The sequence below is a fragment of the Pocillopora verrucosa genome, chromosome 6 (assembly GCF_036669915.1).
Source record: "Pocillopora verrucosa isolate sample1 chromosome 6, ASM3666991v2, whole genome shotgun sequence".
Lineage (NCBI taxonomy): Eukaryota > Metazoa > Cnidaria > Anthozoa > Scleractinia > Pocilloporidae > Pocillopora > Pocillopora verrucosa.
In genome coordinates this window covers 10,151,953-10,177,195 of record NC_089317.1, presented here as the reverse complement: position 1 = coordinate 10,177,195, position 25,243 = coordinate 10,151,953, and the positions used below count along the sequence as shown (strand labels likewise).

The window sequence follows — 25,243 nt, the reverse complement described above, 5'->3', positions numbered from 1 at the left end:
TGAATTGCACCATTTTTTGCTTTAAATCACATCTTTTTCCCAGCCAGTGAGGAGGCTTCACTAAAAACAAAACAACCAATCAGATTTCAAGGTCTACTGAAAACAACCAATCAAATTGCAGGAAAATGAGAGACAATGAGTATCATGAGGCAAATTTTGCAACTTTTGTTTCCAAAACTCTTATCTTTTCCCCCCAAAAATGGATGAATTTTATTTCAAACAAGCTCAGTACTGCATTGAACTGACCAAGTCCTGTACTTGGGCGATTTCAAAATGGATGAAATCATGCGTATGATTTCAGCCCAAATTGCACTCCACTCAGTTCAATTACCATTATTAATATCTGTTAATGCAGAGTAAAGGAAAATGTAATATGATCCATACAAGTAAAGGGGATAAGAGACTTAGATTAAGTGTGATAAACAGTTAAGGAACTAAAGTGCTCCTTTGACTACATGGTATTTGTGGCTAATTTTCAGGAAGCTTAACACTCCTAAGTCTCAATGTGAACAGTTTCCTCAAAGTGAGATTTTTTTCCTCAAAAAAATAGAAACAAAACAACAACAACAACAACAAAACCTCCAAGAGAGAGGACAAAGTCCTTCAAACGAGGAGCGTATATCACAACATACGAGAAATAGTAATAGCTGACACAAGTAAACCAGGCCATACTGCATGTGCAACACTAACCCTATAACTCCCATGAGTGACCAAGACAGAATTTCTCCTTACGATAGTAACAAGATAAGTGATGAGAATAAAGAAAAAGATCAATTGGGGGATAATTAGTAGATCCAATACTAAATTCTCTGAACTAACATTAAAAGAATTGTACGGTTGACATTGAATAGAATAACAAATTTGATCTGGGAGTTAAAAGGTTAACTTTTAATTTCAAATCATAACTATTACTGCATAAAAGTAACAACTTGTACATCAGTTTCTGAAAAATTGAAAATCCAAAGGTAAACAAAAACAAAAGTGCAGCTGACCAGGGTCCCTTTAAAATCCTTTTTTTTAACAACTGTCCTCCTTTTCCTTTTTTCTTTTTGCTGTTGTTCTTCTGTCCTTCTTTTTCCTTTTCCTTTCAAGTTTACTACCGGTATGTTCCTTCTCCTCTTCTTCTCTATGTTCCCTCTTTCTCTCTTCTTCTTCATCTTCTTCCTTCTCCTCCTCTTCAGTGTTCACTTGTCTTTTGGCCACCAGTACTTCCTGTCCTTCCTCTGGAACAAAAATATAATTTTAGAGGTTGTAGTTGACAAATAATTGTCTTTTTCTTGCTGTTGATTTAAATTATATATTACCCTATTTGTAGGATTCCTAGATAGGACAGAAGTGCTTTATACATTGTCAGTTTAAGTAAGGGCCTAAGCAAAAAGGACCTGTAGGAAACGCCCATAATCCATGGTCCTCGGGGCAATAACACTCTGTAAAGCATGTTTTCTAATAGAGTATGATCATTTTGTGTGACTTGCTGATTAATTGCTTTTGGCGTAATGAATTTTGTGATGAAAGACTGCCATTGCCTCATAACACAAGGAGCTGTAATGATATATTATTATGACATAATCCCATAAAATGCAGTAGAATGCCAGTGGATCAACTACTGTCAGGGCTGGCCATTTTTACCAACATTACAATCAGGATCCTTACTATTAGGTTAAATACTGAGTATTATACTCTTATCTATATGCTTCTTACCTGCTTGCGCAATAACAATTCCAGGTACTGGGAGCAATTCCTGAAATGAGATAAAAAGAAAAGGGAAGTATGCCACCCACAGGAGTCACGTCTAACTTACTTTTAACAACTAACAACTTAGCCATAGCTCACAATAAAGATCACCAACAGTTAAACCAAGACATGACTGGCTCCAGCCCTTATTCCCCTTAATAGCATGATCATTATTATGAAGAGATATTTTTATAAATTTAAATATAAAAAAGATAGATACTAATGAAACTTACATTAACTTATCTAATTCCATGACCTCATGTTTCAATGGTAAATCAAAGTGAGACATTCAATACCATTTCTTAAACACTCAGTAAAAGATGTTACTAAGCTAATTACATAAAAACATGATCTCTGTTTCATTATGTCTCTAATTAACTTATGTTGATAAGTTGTTTATATAGTGTCATGACCTTTATTTAAAACTATGTGGTAATATATACTGTCAGTTGCTCAACCCTGCTGTTGTAAGTATTATTTGATTAGGTGTTAATGTTAGTGTTATGCAGGAGGGAGCCATGACAGTTCTTTTTATTCACGAAAGTTTTTTTGTTTATATGCTATTTGACATGTCTTTTATAAGTACTTCAGCCTAAATGTGTTCAGTTAACATAAGTTCTGTCACAAGAGGACCAGTCAAGTAAGTCTGCACCAAGTATTGCTGCTTAGGGAGAGCCTTGTCCCAAGAACCAGTCAGTCTGCCCCAAGTGTCGCGGCTCACAAAGAACCTCGTTCCAAGGGACCGGTCAGTCTGCCCCGAGTGTCGCGGCTCACGAAGAACCTCGTTCCAAGGGACCGGTTAGTCTGCCCCAAGTGTCGCGGCTCACGAAGAACCTCGTCCCAAGGGACCCGTCAGTCTGCCCCAAGTGTCGCGGCTCACGAAGAACCTCGTCCCAAGGGACCGGTTAGTCTGCCCCAAGTGTCGCGGCTCACGAAGAACCTCGTCCCAAGGGACCTGTCAGTCTGCCCCGAGTGTCGCGGCTCACGAAGAACCTCGTCCCAAGGGACCTGTCAGTCTGCCCCGAGTGTCGCGGCTCACGAAGAACCTCGTCCCAAGGGACCCGACAGTCTGCTCCAAGTGTCGCAGTTCACGAAGAACCTCGTCCTTAGGGACCCGTCAGTCTGCCCCAAGTGTCGCGGCTCACGAAGAACCTCGTCCCAAAGGACTGGTTAGTCTGCCCCAAGTGTCGCGGCTCACGAAGAACCTCGTCCCAAGGGACCGGTCAGTCTGCCCCAAGTGTCGCGGCTCACGAAGAACCTCGTCCCAAGGGACCGCTCAGTCTGCCCCAAGTGTCGCGGCTCACGAAGAACCTCGTCCCAAGGGACCTGTCAGTCTGCCCCAAGTGTCGCGGCTCACGAAGAACCTCGTCCCAAGGGACCTATCAGTCTGCCCCAAGTGTTGCGGCTCACAAAGAACCTCGTCCCAAGGGACTGGTCAGTCTGCCCCAAGTGTCGCGGCTCACGAAGAACCTCGCCCCAAGGGACCTGTCAGTCTGCCCAAAGTGTCGCGGCTCACAAAGAAATTATTATCTTTAAAACATGACAGTGTAACATGCTATTTGTAGGGTTTTGATAATAAAGGCATACCTCCAATAATTTTACGTGACATGTCAATGTGCATTACTTCCCTTACCTCATTTTTATTTCCGGTGTCTCGATCTTCATCTGTTGTGACAAGAATTAGTCTTAGTATGCAATACTGTATAATTTTATATAATTAATTAGTTAATGGCGAACTGTCATCCGACTGCATGACAGTTCGCCATCATTAATTTTTATGGTAATGTATTTCCCATCCTACTTCAATTTGATAAGATGAGCTAGTTGTTGGGAAAAAATCTGTGAACCAAACACTTTTGAACTTTATATTTTTTATTTCTTTTTAAACTTATGCTATTTGCTGTAATGGCTCAAGCAACACAGGTGATGGTTATTAATTCATGAAATGCAATGAATTGTGTGGTGACCTCTAGACTTAAGCCTGTGAAAAAAGTGTTAATGTAATAAGCCTGTCAACACATAACATGATATATGATCAGTGTTGATTTTTGGAATTTAAAGGCAATTTCTTGTGAAATTTGTTAAGAAACATGTTTTCCTTGTATTTAGGAACATTGTTAAGTCCTCATCTTTATCTCAATTTCAGCTTATAATCTCTGAGAAATGCAGGTTACCTGCAATTTCCTTTTGGATTGCATTAACCCATGTTAAGACTGGGCCTGCTTTTCTTGTCTGGTCTTAATATACTTCATCATGATCTTAGTTACATGTCTTCATACTTTGCTTCCTTTTGTCCAGTGTCATTTGAAGGTACTTCATTTTTATTCTTCAAACTGTTTTTTCATTTTCTTTTAATTATTTTTTGATGTAATATTTGTATTCATCACCTGGTAGTGTGGATGACAGTTCGCCATCAGACTGCAAATCTGGGACATTTCCTTGGAATGTCACCTGTGGTAAAAATAAGGAAGGCCATTAACTGACCCAGAAGTAACAAGTCTGATTTCCTCACCATTAGCAACTTCAAAATTAATGCTTAACCCTCTGAATAAAACTAGCTCATAACCCAAACTGTTAACCTGGGCATACAAAATGGATTGTCAAAAAGAGTAATGACCTAATTGAAAACATTACACTGGGTTGAAAAAGGTAGAATTACATATATGCTTAATTGGATTGATTGATTGATTGATTAATTCTGCAGCATTTGAGACATAAGCTCTTAAAAATAAATGAACAAATAAATCTTCTAACAGGTGACAGAGATAATTTTGAAACAATTTTATAAAAAAAGAATCATCAGTAGTTTTATCCATTACAAGTAGTGTACACCAGCAGTTGTGGATACAAGCAGTAAATTGCCAGGCACAAAAGACTGAAGTGGTGATTCTAATTGCTTGGTTTACTTTTTCAATGATACACTTCCTTTTTTTCTGTGTTGATCACTTGTGCCATGTTGCTTCATATCAGCATACACCTATAGGCAGATAATTTACTGTAAATTGGCCAATTCAAGCATGCACTTTACTTATGTTGCATAGATAATTTTACTGAATGTAATTATTTTTTCCTAACCTTTGATCCCAGAAGTGATTCAATTTCTGCCTCATCCTCGATAAAAAGGATAAAAACAACATGTTAACAGAATCAAGACAAGGTTTGATACTTAAATTCCACAGTTTAAGGTATTTAACAGGGCGGCTGTTTGAACATTTTACCATAGTGACTTTTAAATCTTGCGCAGGTAAATTGGTGGATATGCAAACAATGAGTGATTTTGTGTGCTAAGAACTGCCAGGTTTTAGCACATCAGTTGTCATATTTTTGCTTAGAGTTAGAAATCATGATTGAAAGGGTATTTTGAAATTTAAATTCAAACATTTACCTTCTTAAAATAACACAAGTATATTTTAGACTTGAATTCCAGGTTTCTAGTACTGTTATAATTTGTTTTATGTAATATTATTGTTTACTTACTCTCTCACAAATGTGCAAGACCTCTGTTCTCTCCAAAAGGTCTCCATGTCTTACCACTTCCCTACCTCTTTGGATAGTAAAATAAAGTGGTAGACATTCATTGGAGCCTGCCCAGTCATATACCTCCTATGTCATTAAAACAGGAAAAAAGTTTACATTAAAAAAAAAAATGATCAGGCAATCACTATATGTCTGCATTTTAGAAGAAGTACTTTTTAAAGCAACAAACTGTATCATTATATATATATATATATATATATATATATATATATATATACATATGTATACCTGGAAGAAAGCACCCTTATTGAACTGGCGTTTTTCCTTGCCATTTGAGTGGCATAGGACAATTGTCACCTTCTCTCCTTCTAGACTGGGCTGGGTAACCCTGCCTTGTCGGGCCTCCCTTATTTTCTTGCTTGATTTTTTAATCTGACATAATAAATACATGACAACTCAATTAATATTTCGCTGAAAATGTATAAAAGGTATTGAAATTTCTGCTGCTTAGTAGTTTATTGGTAATAAGTATTATTTATGCTCCTAGAGTCTTGAAGGAAGTCATCATCGGGACTTTCTTGATATCATTGATATGGGCATTATCTTTGCAATATAATTTTTCGGGAAATGATATTTACCAATTTCATCTTGTCATTCTCGATTGCCTTTTGCAATGAAATCTCCTGCTCCCTCTTTAATGAGCGTTCCTGTTCTAACCTCTCCCTGTTGGAAACAATAAATAGCCAGCTGTTACCATAAATTTGTTGGTAAATTGATAAGCCTCCCTTTCTTATGTCAAATACTCATAATTTAGTTTGTGTCACAGCTGATACCCTGGTGTTAGTACTGCCCTCTTTTGATTTTCTTGTAAGTTCATGCTTAATGGCAGGAGGCTGGTAAATATAGAAAGATCATGAATAACATCCTTGCAATTTTGATTGATTTTAACCGCCCTCCTCCTCCCTAATAATTAAATTTTGCGTGAGACGAATCATTCTTTTCAACTTGTGTATCTCATCAGCATTCACCTTGATTTGGTGCTACAAATGTACATCTGCCTGGATAATCAAAACATATGCATATTATAAAGATATACCTGGGTTTTTAGAATAGGAAGTTGTAAACAAGACATTATTTAACATGATTACAGCTTAGTATCTGATGCTATATATGTTTATGGAAATTTTCAGTACGATCATAAGGTTGCTAATGAGTAACAAGTTGGAAATAATTATTTCTACCTTTATCGTATCAAATATAAAAGACCTCTTACCATTCCCTGGTGAATGCATCCACAGCATCTGCTGCCCTTTTCATAGCATCCACCACATCTTCTTCTCGTGCTAATTGTAGGTTGTCTCCTAGTCATAAGAGTCAAGAGTGAAAGAATTCTGTTTTCAGCCATCTTAAAGTCAAATCAGATAAATATTAACCTGTGATATTTACTCTTAGAAAGCAGCCAAAAATATGTAGTAAAGCAACATACCAAATTTACACCAAGATTCTTTTTTGTACTGGGTTAAGCTGTGGTGTGAAGGTAATAATACTAGTGCCTGATAATGGCATGGGAAATTATAACTGTCCAGTAAACAGGTAATGAGAATACTCAGACTTATCAGGTAGAAGTTATTACTGTATCTTGATGCAACACCAAATTCTCATAACTAATTTTCATGGAAATGTGTAGCAGCTGGAGAGGAGACTTAACAATCATATTTTGGGAGTTAAATTAATTTTACAATTATTATACAAAATTCCCTTAGTTAACATATACTGACTTGTTAAACAAATTCTTAAAACACTCACCGCAAAAACGCTCTATGAGTATAGGCCGAGAAGTTGTGGGTGCCATTATTAGCAAATCCGACCCTGTGCTTCCAAATTTTCTTTTCACTGTCGTAACAAACGCACATAAAATGGTAAGAAGAGTTTGAGAACATTGATAATTATGGTCATTATTGCATCTATTATTGGAGTATGAAGGTTGTCATGGGGTACCAAACATAGCATAATGAAACATAACAGAGAAAATGAAACAACAGGAAATACTGGTTGGCTCATTTCCGCAGAAAGTGAAACAATTTATTTGAAATACATCCTGCAAGGGAACAGGAGATCAACCCTATCAAAGTTCTTTAATAATGAAGAAACATATCTATGCACACACTCTTCACATTATACAATATCACAATAAAATGGAAATATTCTACTAAGATATTAATGTTTAGCTGGTTAAATTTTAGGGAAGTTTTTAAACTTTGACCTTTTGTTGTCTTTTATCTCCAAAAAAACTAAAGTGTGGACAGTTATTCAATACCTTCTCTCCCAGATTTTGAATTTTCTTTTGATATCCAAAAGTATGCGTTTCCATTACTTCTGCGTAGAATATTTAGAATCCTGATGATTTGATAAAGGGAGAAACATCTTTGATTAATAATTTAATCACTACATAATGTGAAATACAGTATGTGTGCATTGCACAATGGATATGGAAAAATCTTGTCTGCAAACACAATAGGTAATAATAACTAAAGCTTTATTTATTAAAACATACTGTTTTCGAAAGCAAACATTACAAAAGGCTCTATTGGCGCGCTGCAAAATCAAAATATTGAGAATACAAATAAAAAAAGTTTTTGCCAAAATAAATGTTTCGTGTCAGTTGTTTGATCCTTCTTTCATTTAAACTGCGAACATAACTAAATAAATCATAAAACATAAATCATACTGATAAAAATAGATGAATGTAGGTCACTTTGATGATGATCGATGTAGGGATGAAAAATGCGAACGAAAACTAAATCACACATAAACTGTGACAGAAAAATAACCAGGACTAAGTAAGCCGATGGAACTTAATAAATACCAAAGTTGAGCTTTCTGGAGTCAGCATAATTAACTTGAAAAACATCTTAAGAACATCTGCATTTCATATCCATAATTTATCGTTCGAAAAGGAGGCTATGAATAAGGAAAGCGAGTTTGCTTATTATTAGATAATATAAATATTTATTATATTGTACCAAAGTTTCTAAGGCAACATGCAATTTTATTTTGTCAATGTGCTTTATTTTATAGAGACGATGCTTTATTTATTTTTGATCAATTGTATATTTCAATATAATAGGGTAAATTGTTTTATTTGTTATGTTATATTTTATTGGTTAATTGTAGGTCCGCGTCAGCCTCATTAGCTGCTAATTTTCTTAATGTGATTTCTTTTGCCGCTTTTTCTTCGAAGAAGTGGGAGTACCCAAATTCCACCAAAACTAACGCTATTTTATGCTCTGTGGTCTGTTAAAGCTAGACCCTGACTTTTTTTTTCTTTTTAAGTCTGTGCTACAAATGACACGCTCTATCCACGATAAAAACTTTCAATTTTTTTACGGTGTTGTAAATGGATTTCTATGATTGCTAGACTTAGGGCTTCACGGGTTAGTTAAGTTCTTAAAATAATATAAATTCCAGTTTGTAGATATATAATATGAAATAAACTGTGATAATGATTATTGAAGGAAGGAAAGATGAACGAAAACTGAATCACTCAAATATACCTAAACTGTGAAAAAAAAGCGCGTGATATAAATGACCGCCCAGAAACCCAGATTCGCTGCCAGGCCAATTTTTCGTTCCTCTATTTTTCTTTTCGCTTTTTCTTAAACGAAGAGGGAATGCTTACAGTCTACTAAAGGCAGACTATACCTTTTTTTAAATGTGCCGAAAATAACCTGTTGCGCCCACGATAAAAACTCTCATTAATCCTGGTGTTTTTACTCTTTTCTTTTTTGTCATTTTCTCGTTATTTTTCTTGTTTTTATTTATTTATTTATTGCTGCTTGGTGCATACTGTCCATCACACAATGTTAGGGATTCTAAGTTTGCCGTTACAAAAGCATATGGGTTTAAATTATTAATTTTTTAATTTGCAGTATTCTTTTTCTCTTTCTTTCTTTCTTCCCTCCATTCTTCCTTTCTTTCTTTCTTTCTTCCTTCCCTCCTTCCTTCTTTCCTTCCTTTCTTCCTTTCTTTAATCGAGGCTCGTTTCTTCACTCGAGGCTTGTTTTTAAGAAAGAAAGAAAGAAAGAAATACATAATAATGATATACACTCCCCGTGTGAAGGACTTTGTCCTCTCTCTTGAACGTTTTCTTGTTGTTGTTGGGTTTTTTTTTTAGGAAAATTCTAATTTTAAAGAAACTGTTCACCTTGAGACTTATGGGTGTTAAGCTCACTGAAGATTAACCACACATACCATGTAATTAAAGGAGCACTTTAGTTCCTTAACTGTTTATCAGACTGAATTTAAGACTCTCATCCTCTCCGCTTCTATGGGTCGTACTACATTTTCCTTTGCTCTGCATTGACCGATGTTAAGCCCAGTAAAAGTACCTAAAACAATTGAATACAGTAAATAATATAAGCTTAACCGCTTTGTACCTGCGATGTACACTCCATTTTCGGCGGGTAAAACTTTTGGAAACCAAGAAACGAAAATTATCCTCTGTGCTTTCTCGCATTCCATCTATTCATCTCCCATTCACAACTTGTTGGCGGATTCTTTTGGCATGAAATCACAGAAGCGCCTAATGCGGCTTTCCTACCTTCTGTTTTGTTCAATCGCTGAGCAATCAATGCGCCTGCAATCATTTGCTCAGTGGATTCTACCCATACCGATACAACCCTTCCGGGACCCTGGGCCCTCTCGAATAAGTAAATTACGTTTGCCGCCTGGTGCATTCCTTCCTTCCTTTCTCTCTATTTTTTCTCCCTACTTACCTCTCCTCCGTTCTTTTTTCTTTTTTTTTTTCCTCGATACGAGCCTCGATTAAAGAAACGAGGCTCGATTGAAAAATGGAGGCTCGATTGGAAAATGGAGGCTCGATTGGAAAATGGAGGCTCGATTGGAAAATGGAGGCTCGATTGAAAAATGGAGGCTCGATTGAAAAATGGAGGCTCGATTGGAAAATCGAGGCTCGATTGCGTAATCGAGCCTCGTTTGTCGCAGAGTGGCAAAACGAGGTATCGTGGTCGTTTTAGATCGAGAGTTTTTGGTCTGGTTTACCAGAAACCTTGAGTGATCCCAAAAACTCCACCGAACTTAGCAAACACATCTGGACACTCAAGAACGACAACATTGACTATTCTTTTTCATGGCGCGTCTTATCATCTAGCTCTCCCTACAACAGCTCCAGTAAAAGATGCAACCTCTGCCTAAAAGAAAAATTCCTGATGATTTACCGACCTGACCTCTCATCACTAAATAAGCGTAACGAACTCGTATCTTCATGCCGACACAGAAACAAAGCGTTGCTACGCAACAGCTAAACTTTAAAGGTTTTAAGTTTACCACGTATTACGTAAATTTTACTAGTATATACACGATAGTCACATGAATATCCTTTCATTAAACCCTTGGAAAATGTAGTTGCATCCTTTTTTCCTCTTAAAATATATATATATATATATATATATATATATAACTAACTGCAGACAGTACTGTTTCGGCCTTCTGGGATTCATCAGTGCAGCGCTGATGCTAAGATGGAAGTAAGGCCATATAGCCACCCCAAGTGATCTCACTCATGTGGGATCATCTGAGCCATGCCAGAGTGCTCAAACTAGATAAACTAGTGAGCATGCATAATGCTAGCAGCAATGACTCATCCTAGTAGAGTGCTCAATTTGGACATGAAGGCAAAGCTTTGTATGCCAAAGAGCTATATCTAACTAAAGACAGTACTGTTTAGGCCTTCTGGGCCTCTTCAGTGCAGTGCTAATGCTAGGATGGAGGTATATATATATATATATATATATATATATATATATATATATATATATAATATAAGATCATCACGTGTTAGTTCAGGCCAACGTACTAGTTTTCTAGATGTCTCCCATTAGTTAAATGATCTTCCCTCCGTGATCTCATTATGACTAATGAATAAAGTGTTGTTATTATCATTGTTATTATGAGTAATGGTAATAGGACTGAGTTGAGTCCAATTTGGTCTGTAATCATGAGTGATCTAAAAAATTGTATGATCCCGAAGCAGGAGTCCGATATTTTAATTACAAGTTAATCAAAAGTAGGACAAAATATAAGAAACGATGTGTTGTATTTAAAAAAATAGCAATAACAACAGGTAACTCAGCAAAGTACATGACAACAGCGCATGCACATGACACAAACTGTCCAATAACTCAGCCCAATAACAAGCATGACGCGTACACTGTCCCATTGGAGCCTAAACTGGGGCTTGTGGTAACCAATCATGTTCGTGAATTTTATAGTTTTGATTATTAATAAAATTATTATTATTATTATTATTATTATAATTCTTGTTATCTTTGTCATTACCATTATTATAATTATCATTGTTCCAAAAGTATTCTGTTACAATGATAGGTGATAGTTAAGAAAGTCTTTAAGGTTGAAAAATTTGTAGAGCCTTGGAAAAGAAATTTTTATTTATTTATTTATTATTTAATGGATCCGTACAAGTACAAATACAAGTACAGGTGCATAGCAATAGGACATAAGTCCCCAACTTGGTTAATACATCCACACCCAGCCCCGTAAAAAATATCCCGGAAAGAAATATCCCGAAAAAAGATCCCTTCCCTGATGCGACTAAACTACAATTCAAATAATCTAAATCACACAGAACATTCTAAAGTACACAAATTAACAACTTGACTTAACTTAACTTCAGATCTCACCTTTTTCCACAGCCAGGATTTGTTGCATAGAAGAAATGAAATAGAAAAAAAGAAAACTATGATTATAATCTAATCATCATTACAAATATTTAAAGCTCATTAAAAGTAAAGCTACAAAGTTGTTCCCTGAACCAGAGAGATATGAGAGTATTAATGCATATAAATAACTCATAAATTAAAGCTCGATTCAGTTGGACGGTAATTGTTTTTTCCTTCTATTTTTAGGAAACTTAAAGTCATAGGCATCTAGAGAGTACTAAATCAGATAAATTACTCGTCACTTAACATTTACAAAGTCCAGCATTTGTCATTAAAGAATGTTTTGCCTTTGTTCGCCCCACTTGGAAGCTCTGAAGATTCTACAAAAAATAAACTCAATTAAATTGAGGAAAGCAAGCATGGCTGCTATTTCCTTGGACTCATGCGGGCCACACATCACATCTCAGAAAAATGTAAATGAATCGTGTTCTAAAACTACTAAACAAAAGTGAATTCAAGTAAATAAAAAGCACGGGATATTGGGAAACATACATGCACTGAACATTTGCTACATGTTTGCATTGAAATCAGAAGTTAACTTGATGAAATGAACAACAAAAGTGCGCACACATGATGTATACACAGTCCTATTGGTGCTCAAATTGGGGCTGGTTGTCAATATTATCATTATCGTTATACACCAAGTTTCCAGATCTCTGTATAAACCTCCTAAAGTAACAATTTTGATTCAAATACAATAACTTTCAAAAATATTTTTTTTCCACTCCAGAAGAAATACGCTTACAGCTATTTAGTACAGGGCAAGTACATTCATTAATCAACTTGCAAAACTTTTGTCTGAAGTGTTATGAGGACTTACCCCCATAGGACCCATCAAATGGTGATGTAGCACCTCTACCTGTTGGTTCTACATCAGGTCTTTTCCCTTTTATGGCACCAACACTTAACTCTCCCAGCTTTCCATCTTCCACAGCGTCATTGAGTGTTATGATAACATCTTGTTCCTTTGTACTGGAGTTGAATTTCAGTGCAAGGTCAACAATGATACTTCCACACCTTAGGACAGAGATTAACTGAGAGTTAGAGTGGCATGAAATGGAAAACAGATGATAAAAGAGCAAATGATAAAATTTCTATATCCATAAATACCTCAAACTTATCAACTGCAGTCCTTCATAGCCAGGTTTACCCGCAAAAGACTTTGCAAGCTGCAAGTAAGCATAATTCACTCATTTGTCTTAAAATGAGAATGAAACCAAATATCATGTATTAAATTGAACATGGCTGTTTTGCTGAGGATCAGTCTCTGAGTTTCTACAAAAAGCTACTTCAATGAATAATTGTTCTTCTTCTCGTCACTTACCTCTTATTTTAATTTGGAAAAAAAAAAAGCACCAGGCCTCTTATTGCCCTAAATACACACCACACACAAACACTGAATGATAAGAAGATTGTGACAAGCCTTTGCAAGTACAAGATTTGAAAGAACTCTGACAGACTGCATGCAATCTAGGAATTCAAGAAACAGTGTAGAATTAAATGAAATATTCTCCACAGAATCTCAACCAGCCAAATTGCCTTTTGATCACTGAACTGATACAGCTTTAAGCACATCAGTCTCTGACCCTGAAGTAACCAACACTCAGTGACAACTATAATTAACAATTTATCTCAGTTACATGTACATTAAGTTACCAGTTCTTTAAGTTTCTCCTGTAATAAGGATTGGTTGTATTTTCCATCTATACGTATTTTACTTGTGATGACAATAGTTCTGTTAATCACATTTCCTCCAATGTCTGTGAAGTAGGAGAAAATAATTACCAAAAAATTTTACTCAATCTTTTTATTGACACAGGTATTCCATAGGACTGTTCTAAGGTTATTTAACCTCAGAGACAATTGAGAAACCCATTGCTTTCATTAAGAGGCTTGTTACAAGAGCAATTGGGGTTTCTGCTATAGCTTACATGTTCCGGGGCACTGGTCAAGTTGCTTGCTTGATTGCTTGTCAATTAAATGACAAATTGTGTTGTTCTTTTTCTATGCATGAACAAGAGAAACATTATGGCAAAAGTTTTGAAAATGTTCTCATACTGAAGCAAAACAATGTTGGGTAAAAGTCAGTTGCTCATATCAAACCGACTTTTGCTTTCAACATCCCACACACTTAGAATTTTTCCTGTACCTTGTCAGAAGCCCTAACTACAGTTTTTTCCCCTACTTTTGATACTCAACCCTGTATAAACTACCTGAAGTTTTATTACTGCAATGCTCTCTTTGCATTTTATATGTGACAAAATGATCAATATTGTACATGTACAATTTGTAATTATGTAAAGAAAACAGAGAGTTACCAACAAGACAAAGTATTAAGGCACTAAATGGGCTTTTACAATCTGACAGGCTGAAACCCCTGGCTCAACTTTGAGAACCCAATCAAAATGTCATGTTGGTACGTGTATGAAGATACAGTTGTTATATGCACAACTGCAATATACATGTGACTTACAAACACTGACAGTTTTTGAATCATTTCCATATACATTGGCCACTCTGCAGGTAAAGCTGGTATCATTAAGGACTTGTGAAATATCAAGAGTATTCTTGTCACAAACTTGTTCTGGGTTATTACATGGAATCCAAGTGTGAGTGGGTGGAGGGTTCCCTTCTGCTTCACAATTAAGAGTTACACTTTGTTGTACGCCAACTGTATACTCAGGTTGAAAATCAACAATCTTTGGTGGATCTGTACATCAAATTGGAAAATAAAAATTATATAAAAAAAACAGCATCTACACAAAGATGCATCTTAGTGACTTGTCTTCAATAGCTACTGTAAGGGGTCCAACCCTACCGGTACACTCATATACAAGAGGGTAATCTTCATCTAGTCTGATGTTTTTTTAGTCCAATTCACTTATGTGGGGTTTGTAAAACATTCTCCTAATTTTTCGGTCTTGACGGTGGTTTCAAGTTGTCTGGATATTAACTGTGTGATCCTCTTGCCACTCATAGATGCATGTTAAATAAATCACTGGTAGTCAATGTTTCATAGTATCCAATAATTTAACAGATACCTTCTTCCGGTTCTCACTCAGAAAACCATTTAGGTGATACTGTCCTTCCAGCATGATCTCGACACCGAAATAATGATTATGACGTTACTTCTTAATTGGCCCTGAAATAATGAATAGCATTATTTTATGGCATGTGTGAGACCTTCGGGCTCGAAGCTTGGGAACTAGTATACAGGGAAAGATAAAATGGCGGCGTACGGCGAAGGAAATCTCAGTAGTTTAATATTTTAGCGTGAAAAGGCTTGGGTGTCGTGATCTGGTTCTCAAGTAAAAAAAAAAATCACTATTTGTAATGGCTCTACCACCTTTTGAACAACAAGAAAACATTGAGACGGTGGTAAAAAAGCAGCAAGTTTCGAAGTCTAAACGAAAGATGGGCTGATCTCCGGTGTAATAGCCACAGCTGACGTCATGAGTCGCTTACCATCGGACTTCGCATAAATATAATACTGATAAAACGGTAATTGTGTAGTTCTCGGTACTTCTCTGGTTCTCGTGGTTCCCTTAGTTTTCTTAGTTCTCGTGGTTCTCTTGGTTCTCGTGGCTCTTCTCGTTCTCGTGGTTCTCGTGGTTCTCGTGGTTCTCGTGGTTCTCGTGGTTCTCGTGGTTCTCGTGGTTCTCGTGGTTCTCGTGGTTCTCGTGGTTCTCGTGGTTCTCGTGGTTCTCGTGGTTCTCTTGGTTCTTCTGGTTCTTCTGGTTCTTCTGGTTCTCATGGTTCTTCTGGTTCTCGTGGTAATGTGGTTCTTCTGGTTCTCGTGATTCTCGTGGCTCTCGTGGTTCTCTTGGTTCTCTTGGTTCTCTTGGTTCTCTTGGTTCTCTTGGTTTTCTTGGTTCTCGTGGTACTTCCCCCCCCCCCAAGCTCTTAGCCTTTAGATGTCTGAGCCAGCAGTATGGTCAGTGGCTGTAAACATTTTAATCATTTACCCGCGCTTTCTTGACCTCCTGTTGACCTCTTTCTTCGACAATTATGGATGGCGAGAGCGAGCTTCGCACTATTTACGATTTAGAAGCTAAATTGGCGGATGTATCCCTGCCATTCGAAGAGATTGTTCCAGCAGCAGTGAAAGACTGGCTAAATGTGCTCGCACGTAGCCATGGAACAACGCGGGAGATGCTTCTGTTGAGTGCATTGACCTCAACTAGCGCGCTGATTGGAAAGAGCTCAGTACAGGTCTTGTCCACGTACGAAGAAGGGGGGAATCTCTTCGTTGTTGTGGTCTCCCCTTCAGGTTCTGGGAAGACACCTGCGTGCCATTTAGGATGCATAGATCCTATCGTGGAACATATCGAGCCCAAAATAGAAAAAAGCATCGTTATCGATGACGCGTCGAGTAATGGCCTGTTCAATCACTTCACTACGGGCAATACCAACCCTATCATCTGCATCGACGAGGCCCACTCATTTCTAACGAAGATTACGAGTTTGTCGAAAGGTCCTCAAGCGAATCTGACCATGGAACGACTATGCAAGTGTTACGACGGCGATTGCTGGTACGTGCTGAAGGGCAACAAGGGTAAACGTACAGGGGTCCCGTCGGCACGAGTCTCGCTCCTTGCGTTCACTACCCCAAAGCAGTTCCTCGAAACAGTTTGGCCGAAGATGTTGTCTGCCGAAAATGGCCTAGCTGAGCGAATGCTCCTTTTCTACCAGAAAAAGGAGGAGAAAGACCTGGAGGTAATGGCCCAGCATTGCGAAGAGCTGGATAATTATCCTATCCAGTCTCTTAATGTAGTGCTGGAGCAAATTTATGTTGAACATAACAGTGTTCCACCAGTGAAGTACTCCCTGAGTGCAAGTGCCCGTGAGGCTTTTTTCAAATTCGCTAAGCCTCAAGATAAGTTGCCAAGCACACAAGGGGCCAGCGCGGAAGAGGAAGCCAACTGCAACAACTCTAAGCGAAACAAACACGTACTCCGCCTTGCTCTCAGCATGCATGTACTATATGATCGCCTGACCAAGGCCATAAATTTGGAGACAGGGGTAACAAGTCATAAAATTGCCTTGGGAACACTAAACATGGCAATAACTCTTGTCCAAAGCCTCGAGATTTACAAGGGAATTTCGCACACGGTGAGTAATGAAGTATCGCACGTGTACTTGTATGACTAGTTTCTTAGCTTGCTCTTATCGGTTATAAAGCTTTGTTTTCTTTCCAGTAGCTTTCATACCCAAAAAAGTCTTCTGGGAAGGAGGAAAAGCAACATCTCTACAATCACACACTCATTTTTTGGGGTGTCAATTTTGGCATTTGAAAGGACCAGGTTTACAACTGTGACAATATCAATAGCAGCAAGTGCAATACTGTACTTACAATTTAAGAATAAGAACAAAAACTTCTCCTGTGCTAATATTTATCAAACTCTTGGTCATGGAACAAGGAAGCCAACATTCATGCCCCAACTCAACCAGAATCACTTTATTTTTGTAGAAATTTTTATGTGTGCCCAATCTCCCAAGGTGTCAGGACTCAAAAAGAAATTCAATTTCAAACCTCCCTGAGTTACCTTATGCATTTACATGTATGAATTAAGAAAGAAAAGGTATTTGCCATTGACCAGACCATGAAAATATAAAATCCAACTCAAAGTAAAATAATTTTAACTTATAGTGTTTTAAATTTACCTTTATCATAGGCTAGCAAATTTAATGGCTCTGCTAAGGTAATAAAAGTGGGTGTGGCAAATGAGGATGTTACCCTTAGAATCTTAACAATGAAAGGGCCATACACAACTGCCCGCCGCGTCTACACAAGCTTTTCCTCGCACTGCCGTCCAAATGTCAGTCTGGTCCAAAAGTCCATGCAAGATCTGGCAGCTGCTGGTCTTGGCATATTCAAAGTCATAAACAAACTGAAAATTTTTTATAAAATGCTGCCCAATGATAACCTTCAGCAGAAGCTGGCCAAATATAACATCTCTGTGCAAGACTACAGATCAACCTTCCTGAAGGATGATGACAAGCTTACTGCAACCAATATCTTCACAATGTCAGAGGGTCATCCATTTCAAGCTGAACTCAATGCCTTTAGAGAGAGAGCAACATTGCCACCATTGCTTTAGTTGAAAAGAATGTTGAAATAATATTGTTACATGAAATTATTATGAAAACTTTAATAGAGATTTAATTGAGAGAAATTGAGAATACATGTAGCTTTCAATAGATGTTTATTTAAGGGAAATTGAAAATACTTTTAAATAGACATTTATTTAAGAGAAATTATGAAAGACATTGTGTAGGTCCAGAAAATATCTGTACTACCCCCCACAGAAGGGATTGGAAATTCTTGGACAGGAGGGTGGGGTCTCAGAGACCCAAAAATTTAAAGCAATGTATGAAGCTGAATTGGAATTTCCAGGGGGTTGGTGGGGCTTTAGGGAAGATGCCTTTCATGCTTGGGATATTGATATTTTCTGGAACTACACATTCACTTCAGAGAAATTATGAATACCTGTAAATTGAGACATTTAATTGAAAGAAATTATGAACTACATTTGGATAGAAACTGAGAAATTATAAAAACCTAAAAATAGAGACATTTTAGAGAAAGAAAGTAAAGAGACATTTATTTAAAAGAAAATAGTTGAATACCAAACAAAAACAATGTTTGTTATAAAATGTTACAGTTTTAAAATATGCTTGATTAATACAATGCAGAGACCTGACACTTAACATGTTATTCATTGCAGATTATTTCTTGCTACCAACACATTCTTCTAGCAGGTATGGCCATTTGAAATCCCATTTATACAGTTCTGGTTGTCATGTTGAATCTTTGTTAAAACTGCAACAGGCATAATTGATAAAGATGTTTTTATTTAAGTTACAGTTAAAATGCTATATGTATTATGCATTATGCATCCAAACAATGAAACAATACCCTTGATTCAAACTATGGACATGTTTGAACTGATTGATTTCATAAGGGAAAAAGCAAATATGAAAGTTTAATAAAATTTTTAGAATGTTATACAAAAGTGATTCATTGCTGTCACAATGTGCCTGCATGCTATTAACAGGACAATCATTCCAATTACATTTAAATTTTTGTTGCATGGAAAATGCAACATATTGATACATTGTGCATTGTCATACTTAAATTTGATAAGAAAATAAACAACTATAATGTATACCACATTATGTCAACAAACATTTATGCCTGCTGATTGACTTTGACCATGTCAAAAATCCCAAACAGTTCTGAAATTTGAATTGATTGCCAAAAATTGAAATAGAGACAGAAAGTTGAATTTAAAAATGTTATTGTGCATCATGTGTTCTATGGAACCTCCACTTTGGAACATCTATTCATGGCACACCTTGACAAGGAGATGCTTTTCCTGGTCCTGGTAAAATGCTCAGATAAACTTTGTATTTACCACCACTATTACAAGGGCACCTCTATAAGGAGATTGGGACACTTTGGGTGCTGCAAATGCTTTTCAACCCCCATTAAGGGGACAACTACTAAGCTGCTAATGATTACAATGCCACCAAAGACACTGAGTTGTTCCAGTTTCTGCATACCTTTCAAAATAAATATGAACACACTTTGTATTTTTATTGTACATTATTGTACACTTATTGACAGGTTATTGCAGTAGTAATCTACTGGTAGCAAGTCAAATCACAATTTAAAAAAAGTCCAAGGTTCCTATCGAAAGCTTATGTCGTGCATTTTTGGTTGCTTTAATAGATGGCTGCTTCAAAGGGAATAAAACTGGCATTTTTGTTTAGGTGGTTAATTATAAACAAAACCCCACACACCCTCTATTCAAGGAACACAGGTATATTAATGGGACACTTCATAGTCCTGGGGATGCCCTCTTAATGGAGGTTCCACCCTATCATTGACAAATCATCAGGTGATTTTCTTGTGCAATCTGGAGAAAATAAACACTCATAAAATTTTCAAAAAATATCCCTGCGGGCTTGTGTTACTTTGTGCTTGTTTATTAAAAGTTACCTATATAAACAATTATACAAATCATTACTCTTGTAAGGAAGCAAGACACTTTTAGTCCACACAACCAAGGGATGCAATTTAGTATCACTTGCTTCTTAAAAAAATCATACCACACAAGGTGTCCATAATTATATCTATCTCCTGCACTTTAAAGATGCAAGATTCCTTAACAAAACATTCTTGTTGAACCATGAAAATTTTAGTCTACTAAACTATAAGAACCGACTAAGCCTAAAATTTAGTCCCAAATCTCACAGGCCCATCCCCATATCTGATGAAAAATGAACAGTCCACGTAGAGTCAACAAAAATAAGTAACTCAATGGTTTGTTTGTTGTGTCAGAGGCTCAAGGTAAATTTTGATCTACAAAGAAAAACTATTAGGTATGTGTTCATCTTCTGATGACATTGTAAACAGTAACGAGAACTTAATTTAAGGGGATGTCAAGCTGACCTTTTTTGTACATGTATGCATGAACAGGGTTCTAGTAAGTTCAGGGTTCAGTACTTAATTTAAGGTGATAACAAAGTAAATGTTTATTCCACAGTAGTAGTTTATCCTTGAAAATTCAAATTTATCCATGTGAGGTAAGAGTTACAACTTACTTAATTTTTAATAAAACAGAAAAGATATTTCACCCACTATAGGTTATTCTGCACAAAAACTGGCTTTAGACTCGCATCATTCACTCCCCCAAATTAAGCCGAATTTGTTCCTTTATCAATGCCGCAAACACTTTTTGGCTACTTAACAATTTTGAAAGCTTATGAGCCACTTGTCTTTCTGTTTTCTTGCCCAAACGGTGTTTTATAGCTGTCGGTCTAACAGTGTCAACTACATGATTATACTCTTTGTAAAGGACCTCTGTTTCAAGCTTGTCACTTGCTAAAAGAGCTACTACAAGCTCCATAAAAACAAGCTCCTCAAAGAGTGTCCAGTGTACTGTCATTGTTCCACCTGCTTTGAATTCCGTATATGATTTTCCACTTAACCCTTCTGTTGAACTGTCATGATGTCGCCGCTTTCGAGCTGAACATGTAATTGATGCAGAGCCTGATGATACCTTCTTGCCTCTAGGATTATTGCAGTTTATACACTGACAGTATGCACTACACCCCATCACTTTCTGAAAACACTTGCAGCCACTCTTATATTCATGACAGGAAATGCTTCCTGTTTTTTTTTTAGCTCCCTGTCCACACCTGCATGTTATTTGATGCTGGTTACTACACTGAGAAGAAGGTACACTTCTCTGCTGCTCCTCATCTTGCTGTACAGTATTTTGCTGCTCAATACCATCATAATGGCCAGCAAAGCGCATTTCATAAGCAAGATATATTGGATTGTCACTTAGAGTCCTATCTCTTGGGCAAATTGGCAAAACTGGGAAGTTTAACATTGCTGTGAAGACTACAACTGAGATGCGCAATGCATTGGAGGCAGCAAGAGGCATAGAATTTCCAAGTTCTGATGCAAAGTGGCCATCTTGTAAAAAGGCATTTGCTTCTACTTCATAATCTTGTTCTGAAGTGAGGAAAGGCTCATAGGAAGAGGGATTGGCCAACCACTCTTTCACAATGATTTGTCGTAGTGCCATAGCTATTTGTTTAACATCTGTGTGAGCACCTTTCATTAACCCTAAATTTTCCATATGTGCCTTTGCCTCAGCACTTAAAGTGCCTTTTGCCAACTGCTGCTGTATCATAATTGCTAAAGACACAAAAAAACAATTTCCATCTCCAGGAATTTTGATTCGTTGCAAATTGTTTAAAAGAAGAAATGCATCAAGATCTGTTCCATTGTACTGAGCATTACTTGTAACAGTAGATAAGAGACAAAGAACATTTTTAAGGTTTATCAGATCATTAGCACTTCGTGAAAAAGATGCCTCACCCTTGATATCTTCCAAGTGTTTACTTAAAAAACTAAAGTTTGATGCTTGCTGAATAACATTGGCAATTTCTGCATTGTTGAGAAAATTTACACAGTCCTCATCATCACTTATGTCACAATTCTGGTCATCCAATAAGAGATTGTCATCATCACTTGATGTATCTGAATGTTATTCTAGTAAATAGTTAATACAATCAATAGCTTCATCAATGTCTGACAAGTTTTCCCCAAACTCACAGTCTGCTGCTTCTGCATTCTCCTGAATAGTTAGAGAGCCACCAAACTGCTCATCAGTTGTTGAATCCTCAGTCATCACATTGTAAGTTTCCACAGGTTGAATATAAGTAACTTTTTTCCTCTTGTTGGTAAGCTTGCAAGATATTTTCTTTTCATTCCATTTGTAAAAGAATAACCCCAGAAATGCAAGAGCCAATTCTAGGCCGATCCTGGACCGTTTTAGAGACTTGTTTAAACTTTTGTGTATTGCTTCATTTCTATTTGTCCCTCCTGATGGTGGTATTCCAGACAAACAGCCTTTGATGACATGATGTTTCAGTTTATTAATCTCTTTTACTGCACTAGATGACAACAATGGAATGGAATCTATTTCAGCTTTGCTCCACTGCCTCATAAAAATCTCAATATTTTCCAGGATAACTTCTGGTGAGGGGGTGTCCATTGTTCTCTGTTCACCCCTATCCTTTGTATCACGGAAAAGTTGCCTTAAAGAGAGTATCATTTTCCTTTGAAGCTGTGTAACTGTTTCAGTGCAACCTTTCTTTTTAGGGATTTTCTTTACAACTCTTTGCATTGCATGAAAAGGGTCCAATTTTATAGTTACATTGGGAAATACCTTTAATAGCTTTGCACGCCATGAACAGCAATTATCTAAAAAGAAAATTGCTGGCTTTTGTCCTTGTTTATCTAGCCTGTCTTTTACGAGTTGCAAAACATTTTCAATAGATGAAAACTTGGTTCCTTTACACAGCTTCCAGCTTAACACATGTCCCTCCTCATTAAGGACAATAAATAGTGTATCATACTGCTTCACCCATCTCTTATTAAACCAAAATCAAATATTTGCAGACACCTTAAACGTATGATCACAACTTAGCCACTTCCTGGCTGTCATTTGACACATTCTCTTTGTATATAAATGCTCCTTCTCAAAGTAATTCCTGGCTATACAAGAGGCTATGATCTTCTCGCCTGGTTGTTGAAATCTTTGGTCAAACTCGGGAAAACAAAGACAAATGTTTGAATTTTTGTTCCATGCAGAGATATAGGCTTCCCTTCGTGAACCATAGGCATCATACATTGTCTGTAGCCAGAGAGTTTGAATTTCACTAATCGTCAACCCAGCATTTGCATGAGAGATAATAAAGCTGTGCAGTTCTCTCGTCACTCCGGCCTTGTGAAATAAGACGAATGGAATACGCAATATACCTTTAACTTGAGACAAAACATAGGGATCGTGGGCAATTATTTGATGTTTCCGGTCACAAACATATACTCTACTAACTAGTAAGACATTGTTCGTTAAACCGTAAAGGCGACGTGGTTCATCACATTTTGTTCTCCCGTCCTTCCATCTTATAGCTCTAAGAGACTGATTCATTCCAGAATATTCGAGGCAATTGGGACAACATAAGGTAATATTCGAAGAAACACTTAATAGATCCCATAGTATGATATCATGTACTACATAATCTTCAGGATTACTGGATGTTGGCCTTCTTTGATCACCCCTAATAACCACACCATGTTGCAACCATATTAAATTCGCATTCGATTCAGATGAATGAATGCTCAAAACAAGCTGTATAAATCTGTAACTTGCTTCCGAAATTGGTATGTTGGAAGCGTAGGAGAAGCCCAAGATGTTGAAAGCCACCAAAAGATACACAACTTTGGTAAAACACTTCATTTCTTGGGATAAAACTACGAATTTATTAACCCGTTGGACACACAGCCGATCTCTGACTAATGGGAAATACCACTGGCGAAAGTATATGTGAGCCTGCACAATCTCGCTTTTTACTTCCGCTTGAACCGGAAATGAAGTAAATAACATGGAACCACGAGAACCAAGAGAACCAGAAGAACCAAGAGAACCAGAAGAACCAAGAGAACCAGAAGAACCAAGAGAACCAAGAGAACCAAGAGAACCACGAGAACCACGAGAACCACAAGAACCAGAAATATACAATTACCGTTCCTGAGAGTTATATTACGTGAAGTCCGATAGTATAAGAACCACGAGAACCAGAGAACTACCGAGAACTACACAATTACCGTTTCATCAGTATTATATTTATGCGAAGTCCGATGGTAAGCGACTCATGACGTCAGCTGTGGCTATTACACCGGAGATCAGCCGAAAGATGGGTAAGCTGAGTTTCATTCAAATATCATGACATTTGGGATGTAATTTCGACTACAACTAAATTGATTTACATGGTTATACACGCAGAGGATTCTGTTGTGTTCACGTGAAGGCCATTTCAGCTATTCCTGTCACTTTTAAGTTGAAGGAAATAAAAATATGCATACTTGTTTCGTATTGAGGCCTTGTGGAATCACAAATATGATTTATTTCTTCTTTGTTTTAGGTTGTCATTATCCATTTTATTTGGAAGTCGATGCTGATGAGAAAGAAAAAATTTTTACGGTTATTTCCTCTCTCGAACATTTTACCATTTAGGTACCAAATAATCTTGATACTGGAGATCATTGCATCCTATTATGAAAAATTTACCCCTGATTGCTTTGTCAACTTGAATGTATGATGTAATATAGCTTGTGATTTGTGGGATTTTCACAAGTAAACTAGAACTACCTGAAGAGGGTAATGATGTACTTAACGCAGAGCATTTTGGTACAAAGGCTGCTTTGCTCTAATCTACCTGAAGGTGCTTTTTATATGCTGGTAACACTTGCACAGCCCAGTTGAAATGTTTTTGAGTAGTAAACAAACTGGCTGTAGTAATTATAGGAAGTAGAGGCCAAACCTCTTCCTGAAAGGCGGTCTGAAAAGTGTGAAGTCAGCAGAAGGTACTTTATTGTAGGCGGCCAAATTGCAGGCTGCCAGCCCATTTTGAGTGAGCAGTAAAACTCAAGATTGGCTATTTTAGCTAATTTTATTGAGAACCAGTTCCCCGGCTACCGGCACATTTTGACTGGGCTAGTTGTTATTTAGCTACAAAGTAATCTTATTATTAAAGATCACTGCATTCTTTTCTCATAATTTGCTGCTGATTGTATGCTGTAGATAGCTTATGATTTGTGTGATTTTCACAAGTTAGTTAGAAATACCTGAAGATGGTAATGATGTACTAGGTGATGTACTTGATGTGAAGCAATTTTGGTACAAAGT

At 37.0% G+C, this 25,243-nt stretch overlaps 1 protein-coding gene and 2 pseudogenes across 1 annotated transcript; all 3 read right to left on the bottom strand.

The window, feature by feature from the left end:
• LOC136276947 (fibroblast growth factor receptor 1-A-like) overlaps window positions 1–25,243 on the bottom strand; it is a 97,036-nt pseudogene that overhangs the window by 11,999 nt on the left and 59,794 nt on the right.
• LOC131780565 (merozoite surface protein 9-like) lies at window positions 922–6,286 on the bottom strand. Its single transcript, XM_066169181.1, is given in 10 exon segments — window positions 922–1,223; window positions 1,702–1,741; window positions 3,368–3,399; window positions 4,122–4,185; window positions 4,810–4,845; window positions 5,212–5,337; window positions 5,500–5,643; window positions 5,850–5,958; window positions 6,217–6,260; window positions 6,263–6,286. Coding segments are annotated over 10 exon segments (825 nt in total). The 3' UTR covers window positions 922–1,017.
• LOC136281582 (uncharacterized) lies at window positions 20,660–22,546 on the bottom strand (annotated as a pseudogene).